This window comes from Heliangelus exortis, chromosome 22 (assembly GCF_036169615.1).
Source record: "Heliangelus exortis chromosome 22, bHelExo1.hap1, whole genome shotgun sequence".
Taxonomy (NCBI): Eukaryota; Metazoa; Chordata; class Aves; order Apodiformes; family Trochilidae; genus Heliangelus; species Heliangelus exortis.
The window spans coordinates 5,740,229-5,753,520 of record NC_092443.1 but is presented as its reverse complement, the minus strand read 5'-3'; the positions used below and the strand labels follow the sequence as shown (position 1 = coordinate 5,753,520).

The 13,292-nt window shown below is 42.1% G+C and overlaps 1 protein-coding gene across 1 annotated transcript in view; it reads left to right on the top strand.

The window, feature by feature from the left end:
* Nucleotides 1–13,292, top strand: part of PAPPA (pappalysin 1) — a 179,910-nt gene that overhangs the window by 22,873 nt on the left and 143,745 nt on the right. Inside the window, exon 2 of the mRNA XM_071766589.1 lies at nt 3,917–4,985. Within this exon, the coding sequence (XP_071622690.1) occupies nt 3,917–4,985 (1,069 nt within the window). The remainder of the gene's footprint in view (nt 1–3,916; nt 4,986–13,292) is intronic.

Sequence of the window (13,292 nt, the reverse complement as noted above, 5' to 3'; positions counted from 1 at the left end):
CCTCCTACTGGAAAGCTGAACTAGCACCTCTTTTTTTTTTTCTTTTTTTTTTTTTCTTTTGATAGAAGATAAAATTCCATTTTAATCCCTTAGCGCTTTACAAAGAAATAAACTACTCAGAGTAAGGAGTTAGAAGAGCTGTCAGTATTCTTCTCAGCTGTAGCTCCATCCCTTTCTAGCAACTCAAGGCAAGCAGAAGTGAGGAAACTGTTTGCTGCTGTATGAAACGTGTACATATTTTTTTAATCTATTTGCTGTGGGGAAAACATCAGTTTTATTTCACACCATTTCTTGACTCAGAAATTTCAGGCATATTCACCTAATTGTGGTTTTGCAGTCACTGGCTTGAGTCTCATTTACCATGAGGCCTCTTTACACCACTTTTGGTTTGTAAAGGGATATTAAGTAACTAAAAATGTCCTTTACCACATTATTGTAAAGAATTCTCAGTGTAAATGAGAATCTAAACTCTGTATGTTTTTCATGAGAATGTTGGTTGTGGTCACAGCTGAATTTTGAATTCAGAGTGTCAACCATTGTAAGGGGTGATTTTTCTCAAAAACAGCCTTGCTTGAGGTAAAAGAGGCCTCTTCTGGTTTAAAATGTTCTTAATTATATCTGAGAAATAACTCATGGCTATGGAACCTTTTACTAAATTGAAATAAATTGTGAAAACATCAAATTATTTAGTTTTCAGAAGTTCTGGCAATTATTTCACATGTCCCTCTTCCAATGGCTTTGCCCTTATTAGTTGTCATAGAAGAAGTAACAAATTCTTTTATTATGACATCCAAAGTCCCAGATGAAATTAGTTTCATTGTGCTGGGGACAAAATGGAAAAGTCACACTCCCTTAGCTGGAAGATTCTTAGTCTAAAGCCAAAAGTAAGTGAAACACTGGGAAAGTAGGTACAGCATACAAGCAAAAGAAGGTCGTAAAATGAACTGGTACAACTTTGCAAGTTAGAGGGAATGTGGCTTTCTTACCTGTTTTCTTACTCTTTTTCCTTTATCTTAAGAATAAAGAGAGTAAAGAATAAGTCTTGCTGCTGAAGGTATTGTGTTCAATCCATCTTTTCATCAAGAGTTGGATGCCTGTAATAGTAAAATTTTGAGAAAAGAATACTGTACGTGGCATATGGATTCAGTGATGACCTTTGCCATAAACTAGAAAATGCAAGTAACTGGAATAGTAGACTGTTTTAGTTCAGCAACTTTCATATTGGCATGTTCAGTGGTGTCCCTATTGTCACTGTTCTGTTTTTTTTCTTCTGCCCTCCTTTGGCTCCCTGTAAATCTTGAATTGATTGCAGCTGTTTGAGCCAAACTCAAGACAGTTGCATCACATCAGGGTATAAATGCTCAAAGGCAAGGAAGGATTGCTACTACTCTGTAGTATTCCTCCAGCAGCTCCATCTGTTCAGCTGAGGTCAATCACTAGCATCATACAGCACTTCAGAGAGAGAGGAAGATGTTCTTTAATGCTGGCTAGGAAACTGAATTTCCATGCCACAATAATTTATTAGGTCTTTGTGGGAATATTTCCAGCCCTGGTCAGTAAAAAAAGCCAAAAAAACTTGACCCTTAAAGACTGAATGGTGGAGTTCCCCAGAGCTGGAGACCCCAGGCACCTGTTCCAGAACTTGCAGCCATCCATCCAACAGAAGGGATCTTGGATGCTCTAAGAAAAAGGTGTAGCAGGTATTGAGTGTGCAGCTGCCCTACGGTCCACGGGCCTGGGGAATTTGTTTGCTGGGCAGCAGTGGTGGCAGGAGATGGTAAGGGAGTGTGTCTGGAATGGGTTGACCTTCTGTGCTTACAGTCAAAGGAGTTGAGGGAGGCCCTGGGGTTCTCTTGGCCATGTTGAAAACCTGCAGCTTCTCAGAGAAAATTGCTGGGGCTGGCCAATTTCTGCATCATATTCCTGTTCTCACCATGTTGGCATTTCTGGACAGGCAAAAACTCTTACAAAATGTCTGACGAGCCCTAATGGTCTTATTACAATAAGTTGAGATTTTTATAACTTATTTTTTTATTACTTAGTTGGAAGAGGGAGTTGTCTTCTTGTTCATTGCAGTATTATCCACCCACTATAGCTGGACAATACTTTCATTTGAGATTCATAAAATGCAGATGTTTATGGGCTCTCATACATATGAAAATGAATGATTTGTAAAAGTATTTATTCCATAAAGAAAAATTTTAAAACACTTAAGAAAAAGACTTCAGGAGGTTATTGGCTTTCATATCACGAAGTTCTCGGGTAAATAACTATCCCGGCAAATACCTTTTTTTTTTACTATTTTTTTTTTAAATTTTTTTTCTTTTAGCATATTTGTTTTTTCCCTTTCCTGGTTCTCCTGCTCTACTTTCTCAGGATCAGAAGTAGCAGTATAAACTAGAAACTGGTCTCGAAAAGGTTTTGAACCAAGTGCGCCCTACAGATGAATAAACACATTACCTTCTGAACCCTGGGATCTCTCTTCCAAAGGAAACAGGAAAAGGGGGAGCTCAGAGTCCCTAGCAAAATACCAGTGTGCAGGAAAAAAAGGCCTGTTCAATTTTACTTTTTTTAACTTTCCCATCAGAAGACTTTTTTTTTTTTTTTTTTTTTTAAAGGGGGAGGAGAGGGGAAGGGTGTGAGGAAAGGGGGAAGGGGAAGGTGTATGCTGGGAGAGGGGAGGAAAAATACAGTGAATGCTCCTGTAACCTTTGCTCTGTTGATACTAGACAAGACTGCACTGTTAATGAGTGATTGTTAACAGATGGCTGTTGAGCAACTTAGTCAGAAGCAGAAAATGTTATTTGGATGTAATGTTGGGAGGGTTAGGGTGCAGGGTTGAGGTAAGGGGATATTTAGGCTTTTCATGAAGACCAAACTGTCAGATTTATGATTTTCATCTAGGCTTTTGAAAGTGAAGGCTTAGGGGAAGGATTATTTTGTGTGTGCTGATAGCAGAAGGGCTGTTTGGTGCTGAAGGCTCCAGTGATTGCTTCTACAGTTGAGGTGTGGCCCTGCAGCCCTTGGCCTTTGGGAACTGAAAGGTGGAAATGTGTCTTTATCTTGCTGAACCTCATGTCTCAAACTGAGGAGGAGTAGGTTCTTACCATCCCTTGGAGCTGTCTGATGACTGGGTGGGAGAGATTTAGGTGTGGATCCACATTTCATCTCTGAGACAAATTAGTGTATATGCCCTGAGGTGCACCAGATTGTTAGTAAGAGTGTGTACGAGGGAGCAGGGATTTTTCCGAATGTGTGTGTCCACCTCTGCATGATTATTGCCCTTCCCTGCTGTTGTATATACCTTGCTCAGCATAACCAGCATACCAGTATATGCCGGTTCCTTACTGGTTTTTATTGGGTATGAATTTGAAGGTAGCCTGAACTCATTCCATTCACTCTCTTTAGGGTTCGGGTGCTTGAACCTGTCAAGATGACTGCAAGTGCTCAGTGTCTCTCAAACTGTTCAGTACTAAGATTTTATACTTATTTCTCCTCTGGACCTTATTAAATAAAGGATTCAGGGGTGTGATGTGCAAGTGAGATCAACAAGGGCAACTTCTCAAGACAGTTCTTATTTTCAACCACTGATGTATGGTTTGGGTGAGGGTAAGAACCGAATGCACAGTACATTTTGCTGGTAGGAATTTGCAAAGAAGTTTTGGTCTTTGGTCAGCAAAAGGGAATCCCATTTATAAACACCACTGTCAAATCTTGACCTTCAACAGCAAGTCTTCACATGACCTCCCACAATCATGCATTAGGTGTTCTAATGTTTTTCTTGCATGCTGTTTTTTTTACCGTGTAGGTATCTCTGTATATACACAGAGCGTGAGAGAGATTTATACAAGTTAAAAACTAATTTCTTTATTCTGTCATCCTTATTTATTCATATTTCTTTTTCGGGGGCACATAGGACTGTATGACAAATGTTCTTACACCTCCCGTGACCGAGGATGGGTCCTGGGGATTAACACCATCAGTGACCAGGGGAATAGAGACCCCCGCTATTTCTTCTCGCTGAAGACGGATCGTGCTCGCAAAGTAACCACCATTGCAGCACATCGCAGCTACCTCCCCAACCAGTGGGTGCACCTGGCTGCCACCTATGATGGGCACCTGATGAAACTCTATGTGAACGGTGCCCAGGTGGCCACAAGCGGAGAGCAAGTGGGCAGCATCTTCAGTCTTCTGACTTTGAAGTGCAAGGTCCTTATGGTTGGAGGAAATGCCCTGAACCAGAACTATCGGGGTTACGTAGAGCACTTAAGCCTCTGGAGGACAGCCCGGTCTCAGAAGGAGATCTTGTTGGACATGGGCCAGGCAATTCACAGACAAGACACGCCTCTACCTCAGCTAGTTCTTCAAGACAGTTTACTGAATGTGAAAAACACCTGGTCTCCCATGAAGGATGGCAGCAGTCCTCAGAGCAAGTTCAGCTATCAGCATGGCTATTTGCTGGATACCAGCCTAGACCCTCCTCTCTGCGGACAGACAGTCTGTGACAACACGGACGTCATTGCCAGCTACAACAACCTCCCCAGCTTCCGCCGCAACAAAATCGTTCGCTACCGTGTGGTAAATCTCTACGATGACAAGCACCAGAACCCCACCGTCAGCCAGCAGCAGATTGAGTTCCAGCATCAGCATTTAAATGAGGCTTTCAGCCGCTACAACATCACCTGGGAGCTGGAGGTGCTGGATGTGAAGAACTCTTCCCTTCGCCACAGACTCATCCTGGCCAACTGTGATATCAGCAAGATCGGGGATGAGAACTGTGACCCCGAGTGCAACCACACCTTGACGGGGTACGATGGTGGGGACTGCCGGCACGTACGCCACACGCTCTTCAACAAGAAGAAGCAGAACGGTGTGTGTGACATGGATTGTAATTATGAGAGGTACAACTTCGATGGTGGGGAATGCTGTAACCCAGAGATAACAGAAGTCACCAAGACGTGCTTTGACCCATACTCTCCTTACAGGTAGGCGATTTCTTCCACAAACAAGCTTTTTATGATCACATCAGTGAATGTGTCTAGGTGTTGATCAGCCTCCTGCTATTGAACTCTTGTGTTATTTGCATTATGGGTTTTGGTGTTGTTAATTTATTTATTCTATTTGCGATATTTAGCTCTCATTAATGCAGTCTCAGTAACATCTCCAACAGCATCATAACACTGAACTGATATTTCCCATAATGGCTGCAGAAAGTCAGTGCTAATGACCAAAGCAGCCAACTTTGGGAGACCCGTTACTTGTTGGTTATGAGCAGTATATTGTAGCACTGCACAGTTTATTTAACCACAGACTCTAAAGAGTAGGGATTGGATATCAGAGAAAGCCTGTGTGTATTTGGAGAGGGAAGAGCCCCTCAGGCATGGAACAGAACTTGAGTAGTCTTAAACTTTAATTCTGCAAGATTTCTTTGAAGGTAGGTAGGTTATTCTATATTTTTCCTGCTATGAGTGCAGCTCTCTGTAAGCACTGCTGGAGAGGGGGTACTGAGTCTGTGGGTTATGAGGAGGGAGGTGGATACCAAGTTTCTGGCAGGGCTGTTGCATGTTTGGGTGGGTAATTGAACTCTTCTGTTTCCCTTTATATATATGTGAGAACGGGGGTAATGCCACTTCATTGCAAAAGGCAGGGCAACATTCTGTGGGTGGATGTGAGTTTTTAAAATTCTGAGATCCTCATCTCAAGGCTTCCTTGTGTTTTATCTTGAAGGGTGGCATCCCTGAATAACTCACATCAGTTGAGTACTACATAACTACAATTACTCCCACTTGCTTTTTGTCCTCTTCAGATAAGAGTTAGTAATGTTTAAGTAAAAAAGTGTTCCCTGTGTGAATGGATTAGAAATATAAACATACAGAAGGTGAAGGTTAAAGCTGAAATTCTGTTGTCTCTATCCCATGTTACAGATTTTTCAAAGCAATTCATGGAGTCAAAAACCTCTAGATGTCAGAACACCTGGGTTGTCAACACTAAAGTTCAGGTTAAGAAAAAAAGTACGAGCTGTTCTGGGGTCTCTTCCACTATAGCAATCCAGGCTATATTTGTAACTTCCTTAGTAAAGAGGATTTTTAAAACAACATTAGCAGCTCTACTGGAGCTTTAAATACACATAATTAAGCTGCAAAGAAATGCTTCCTTTCCAGTTTGTTTTTTAAACTCCAGTGAGTTTGGTTTTAAAAAAAATCCTTATAGCTCAGCTTGACTTCAGTCAATTACCAGTGAACAAAGCTCAAATGGGGAAATACTTTAAATACTAATGATTGAAAATATTGAAAGGAAAAATACCAATCTTTCAATACTGTTCAACTGGAGAGGAGCACAACTAAGCAAGTAACCTCAAAGGCATAATGCAAATTGGAATATTTTAACACAGTAGTTCTGAGAACTTGAAGTGCTAGTTATAACAGCTATGACAATTTTTAGAAAAATGCATTATTTTTAATCTGATAGTACCCTTTTATCGCTTGTTCTGTGACCAGCATAATACCCATACAAAATGAAACAAGGAAAGCCTTGTAGATTTGAGTTGACAGATTTAAGACAGTACCTTAATCTTATTTTGATATGGAGAGATATTTCTATTTCAAATGAAGTCTTTTGCAGTACAGCTTGCACTCGCAGAAGCCCAAGCATGGAATTTAGCTCCAAAATCTGAAGCTACCTTAATACATCACAATTGCTTTTCATATGCAGTTGTATGATTCTTTTGGAGACATCCACATTGCTGAACTTGTTGGAGGGTATGGATTTCATGGCACTGAGCTCCCAGACCTTCTACATGTCCATTTTGGTCTGAGACGCATCTCCTCTTGACTGACACACCTAAGCCAGTGAGGGAGGCCTGAAGGTACTCTTCCATAGTGTAGAGCCTAAGAAAGTCCATAGATTCCCCCCACAATATTTTTTTTCCACTTATTTGTCTGTACACAGAAATTTTGATGCAGTATTGGTCATTGGCAGCAAGTCCAAGAAGGGCAATAGAAAGTATTCCTGCTCTGTGGAGCCTTTACTTTGATGGCTGATGTGCTTAGGCTGAGCTTATACTCTCCCCTCTGATGAATTTTTGCACTCAGAGTGGCAACATAGAGCAGTTAAGCCTGGGGACTTGGCCAGTGAGGCTTGTAAGGCTGAGCACTGCTAGCAAAAACAGGTTTAAGGCAGTGACTTTGGCAGCAAAGCCTTCATTGACTGAGAGGACAAAGATTCAGCACCTATGTTTGGCTTTGGTATTGCCCTCAGCATCATCCCCTGAGACAGATTTCATGCCAATTAGTGACTCAGTCAAAATCTGTGACTCAGTTGGCACCATCTGGGCCCATTTTACATCACCAGTCCCTCTTGTCATCACTTTCATTGGCAAAGAGTCCTCATTCCTCTCTAGTGCAAGGCCTTGCACCACATCAATGAAGACATCTCCACAACCACTGAGAGCTCACATCTAATTCCAGGTATTTCCTCTGCCCAAGTTCAGTCTAACAATGGCAGAAAAGAGCCCTCAGCCTTCTGAGGCATGAAATAAAAAGGAGGGTGTGTGGGGGGGAAGATGAGATGGTACCAATAAGAAGTTTTGTGAGCTTTGGGCCATGAAGATTCTTCACAGCTTTCCTTGGTACTGGAGGGACCCTCACATGCTACTGGGTTTTGTTTTCCCTACGTGTGTAGTGTCAGCAGTTGTAGCCAGCTGTTCAACATGTCAGCTTTTAATCCTGAAATACTTTTGTCCTTTGGAACCAAGCGTGAAGTGCTAATGCTGGATTAATGCTGTTATAAATAAGAACCCTCTTCAGTACCTCTTCATCCCCAAAAGAAGACACATCTCTTTCTGGTCACTTTCCTTCTTCTGACTGTCAGTCCCAGTCCATCAGGCCTCCATCCTGGGACAAAGCTGCCGTGAGTCTTATTACAAAAAACTCTATGGATGCTTTTTTAGGAAAAATTTGTTTCCTGAAGAGTGGTCAAGTATTGGAACAGGCTGCCCCGGAAAGGGGTGCTGTCACATCTCTGGAGGTGTCCAGAAAGTGTGTAGAAATGGCACTTCAGGACATGGTTTAGTGGACGTGGTGGTGTTAGGTTGATGGTTGGACTTGATGATCTTTGAGGTCTTTTTCAACTGTAATGATTCTGTGATTCTATGATTCTTGACTAAGTGCAACCACAATTGTGATGTTATTGGAACAATTTGAAGACACCTCTGATCTGCATTATAATTTTCTTGTGATAATGTTGGCACCTTGGAAAAACTGCTCAGGTACTTTGATTGTGTCCTTCAGCTACTTTAGAGCTAATTGCGGCAGCAAAGTTGTCTGATCTTTTTTTTTTTAATTTTTGTTTTGTTTCCAGCCTCTCTTTCTGACAGTTCTCTAGAAATATTTTCCTCCAAAGACCTGATATTTTGTGAGATTTTGTGCTGTTAGTCAGGTTGTGGGAATATTGGTGCACAGAGATTCAAGTACAGTGGTTTATCCATGAAGAAGTTTGCTGTAGGGACAGTTCAGAGGCACCACACTGATGGATGGGGACTCTGCTTTCAGAGCTGCTCGGCAGAAAAGCTGTAAACATTGTGGTACCAACTACATCATCTCTTCTCTTTTTTAATAGCCTACAGGGAGAAACACAAGGACTGGTTATCATTAGCCACACAGCAAGCTTTATCCAAGAATATCCGCCTCACTTTTTTTTGTGTGTGTGGTTTTTTTTGTTTTTTCTTTTTGTGTGTGTGTTTTTTGGGTTTTTTTGTTTCATTTCATGAGACTGAGACAAAATATATTTAGTCCCAGGACAAGATTTGCAAATATTCTTCAGCTTTTATTTATTTCTGCAATTCTGGGAAATTAGAATATGCTAAGATCGTACAGTCTGGCCCAATACAAAGGGAAGGAACAAGGATAAACACTTGCCAGAAAGACACATTCCTTGTGTTGTTTGGGATATTACTGGTTACAAAATAGGGAAGATTTTGAGCTAATGACACCTACCATGGCTCCTTTTCAACAAACTTGAAACAAACAGCAAGGGATCATAGGAAATCATGCTCTGTAAGTACCATTTGATGTGGCAAATTCTTGCACCATACCATGGCTAGCTGTGCTGTTCCTTTTTTGTAATATTGAGCTTGCACATCAGGATTCACCACAGGATTACACAGGACAGATAAGAAAGCATTCCCCTTGATGCCTTCTTAGGAAAATGCTGATGAAATTCCTGAAACAGTAAAAGCTACTGGAATCTCTTCAAACTCTCTGGATTCATACGGTCAGCTGAATACTTGCTGGAAATCCCCACAGAATAACTGACCCTGGGGACAGACTTTCTCAACATCCACATGTGAGCCCTGGAGGCTCCTGCAAACCTTCTGCTCTGCCCAGGGAAGGGGCAGGGATGAGCTGTACATGTCTGTGAGCAGCACCTGCCTGCAGACTCAAGGTGACACTGAGCCAAAGAGCTCCAGCTTAGTCCCCTGCTGAGTTCACCTTTTTCTTGGCCTTTTCCAGCACATATATTGTCCAGTTCAGCAAAGCTTAACATTGCATCTCATCTACTGGCTCAGTATTAAGGGCATGGGCACATTCTAGGCACAGATAAATGGGGCTCTGAATGCACAGTAGAGCAATTTGTAGAAATTCCTAGAGTGGTTTTGAACAGCAAGGAGTATGGCAGAGCCTGTAGGAAGAGGCTCTGTGCCATGTGCTGTGCCATGTGGATGGCAATGGTGGTGTTAAAAGAAGGATGTGGCTGACTGATCCACAGCTTAGGTCAACCTGGTGCGGATACCCGAGCTGTGTGTCCATTTCAGGGTTTCTCCACAGGGTATCTGACCAGATCAGCCTGAACTCTTTTTATTTTTTCCTTCCACTAGAAATCTTTTCATGAGGCTTCTTGCAAAATATGGTCGAATTACTCTGGAGGAGGCAAGCGTACTTAATGCCCTTTTCTGGGAGCTAGAAGAGTTGTAAGAAATACTCCTTGATTCCCAATAAAGGATTAATTTCCACCTAATCCTAAACACTAAAAAGAACAGAAGAAATTCGTCAAAGCCCTTCAATTCAGGAAGCTTGAGAACTTAATCCCCTGCCTGGAAGAGACCATTGTGCAGCTCTTGACATCAAGGATTCCTTCATTTACACAGGTATCAGGCAGACATACAGCAAATACCTGAGTTTTTGTCTAGGGATTCAGTGTTAAATGTCCAATTCTTTAATTACCAGCCCCAGGGATATTTAGAAGGTGGAGAGGTAACACTCTCTAGGGCAGACTTGCTGTATCTTGGTAGTTGTCACCCAAAAGCCAAGTCCCACCAGGAAATCCTCTGTTCTTTCTGTCCTCTATTCCAGATGTCAGGGATGTTAATCAGCTGGGAGGAGTTGCATCTGTTCCCATGCTTGTATCTGACATTTATAAGTCTAGTTTTGAATTCTGATATAGACAGACAGGCCTTCACTACTAAAGAAACTATTTCTACATATACAGTTGCACATCCTAGGAACAGTAGGAGTTTGATCTATTTAAATAGCTTGACCCACAGTCATCTTTTCCAACAATTTTTTTTTCAAGAAACATTTTTTCCCCAAGACTCATAGAACTCATGGTTTCTTTCATGGATGTTATCCATTATGTAAATAGATTACTGTCTGGTCAAATTACAGGATGCTTGGAATGAAGACAGCCTATAAAACCTATGGAGTAAACTTTCAGAGATCATTAAGAATCCTTATGGGAGACAATAGATTAAAGTATTATTATCCTCTCCAGTGCTAATGTGGACCCATTTGGCTCCGGAACCCCACATGGAAGATTTGCAAGTGCAAAGTCTGAAGATTTGGCAAGGGCTGAATTTGCCCCTTGCTGCTCTGCAGCACTGTGTCCTCCAGGCCCGGGCTCACAGATGCTCTCCAGCCTCTCTTGGAGCAAACAAGGTGGAGCTCATCTCTTCATGTCCTGAAAAGCAGCAGTGTCTAAAGCTGTTTTATTCTCTTTCCATTTTATTCCATTTTGTTCTCTGATATATTCAAGTTACACTGTGTCACACATGGACCCACAGTTTGATGATGTCCAGCGTGCTTCTTTCAAGTGCTGTGGGGCCATGCATTACTCACTACATTTTCCTCCCTTTGTGTCCTCCCTCTCTTCAGCAGGGGGATGAGGTGGGCTTTGCATTTTTAATTAGTAGCAGCTGAAACCTTCTGTAAATTCCAGAGGTTGCACCTTTCATGCAGAGAAAGATGCAAAGCACAGGTTATTTCTTTGTCAAGCTTGACCAGGTGCAATACTTAGATCTGCAACTCCCATTCTGTCTTTTAGGCTTCTTTTCTGATAGGAATTGAATTCTAATTCTTAGAAGCAATAGCTGGCCCATGGGGGAGTACAGAGCAGCCACCCCCACCCTGCTCCATCCCCAGCATCCACAGACACGATGCATTTAACTTGGCCTCTCACATGGATTGCTGGTCTTGGGCAAACAGTGCTCCAGTTGGGTGTTTTTTTTCCCTTCCTAATGATCCCTTTGCTATTGCTGCTTGTGGAAATGTACTGACATCTTTCAGCAGAGATGGTGCTGACTTGTGCTCTGTCCTGAGGGAGCTTGCTCTGTGCAGCCACACTTCAAACCCTCGTTTTATTTCTGCCTCCACATAGTGGGTTTGCAGGGTTCAGGAGAAGGGGGGGGGTGAATTTTCTTTCTATAGTCTCAGCTGAAAATGTCAGTGTGAACAGAGCCATGAATTGGCCCAGCAACTCTGCCTTTACCCAGTATCTTTGAACTTAATGTCAGGGGAGAAAGCTAACTCAGAAGTGTCATAACTGAAAAAAAAAAAAAAAAAAGGCAGTTTCTACAAGTAGGCTGTATTTTGGGGTAGGAAAATACCTTTATGCCACAGCAGACTTGCCTGCAGCCTCAGTGGATGTGATAAAAAGACTGGGAAAAGGGATGCAAGTTCTGAACAGAAGAAACTGTAAACACTGTGCCAGTGGTTTACAGAGCAGTGGTATCTGTGATGTAGTTGGGAGAGCTGAAGCTTACCAAGTCCATCAGGTTTCAGCAGGAGAGGGATGTCTTAAGTTAATGGTGTTAAGGGGGAAAAAAATAAATTACAATAATACAAAGAAGGGTTTACAAGCTAAAAACTCATCCTCTTTCCCCCAAATTAGTCAGATCATCTGGTAAAAAAAAACCAAAAAAACTTAAGATTTCTTACAATTAAATAATAAATAATTGCTTGTAATTTTTTTTGTTTGCTTTGATTTTTTCCTTTTGTTGGCCTGTTGGAGAATTTCAGAGGTATGAGAAAGGAGTGCATGTCAGAGGATTTGGAGATGGAGGTATGTTTAAATTTGATGGTTGGAACAGAGTGAGGAGGGGATTAACTAAATGGAAAGGTGAGAGAAAAGAGAAAGGTCTTGAAAAAGATAAATGGAGAAAGGATGCAGAGGCAGATGTGTAGGCAAAAGCATGAAGCAAAATCAGTGTCTACTGGCCCTTGTTTGAACTTCTTTGGCAGCAGTTCCTAATGTTTTAAGTCCCTGTCTGCCTTCTCCCTGGTCTGTCTCCCTTCTTTTCCCATAGCAGGTCATCCCTTCATACTGGTGCTCTCCTCTGCCCAGTTTGGGGGCCGGGGGAAACCCAAGAAGTGAATGTCTTGGTTTGTCTTCCCTTAACTGAATTGTTCCTCAAAGAACCCAGTATCAGGATTGTGTGGAGCTGCCCCACTACTTTTCCACCTGTTCACCACTAAGGTGTGTGCAGAGTGACTGTTGAGGCCAGTTTCAAATTAGGTGTCTTCTCCATTTGCTGTGTGTCAAGACACCCATCAAAATCATCCTACAGAGTCCTCAAACTTTCTCTGGGCGTATTTGAGACAGGTGAAGAGAGCGTGGATGATCAGAGTGGGAGCACAGAGAGTTGCTGGTAATAATTTCCTTAGAGATATCAGGAAATGCAATCATGCAGAGCCTCACAACAGATCTTTTAAGATTATGGAGATGAGCTGGAACCACTTCAATCTCAGTAAGATGTGTTCATAAAAGCTGTGTTGTGAAAAAGCCTGATGCTGATAGTCGTAGTCATTTTTTATCCATTAGGGCCAGATTCATTGAGAAGTAGGATGGTTACATCCCCTCCTCACAGCCTGGGAGAGTGTTTAAACCAGGAATACAAACCACTGCTGTCAAAAGCAATTATGTGCTTGCTTGCTTGCAGCCCTGGCTGCAGCAAAGTTACAGGATCCACATAGAGTGGAGGAAGGTTAGGGGCACTTGCTCTGCTGGGGTCAATGAAACTC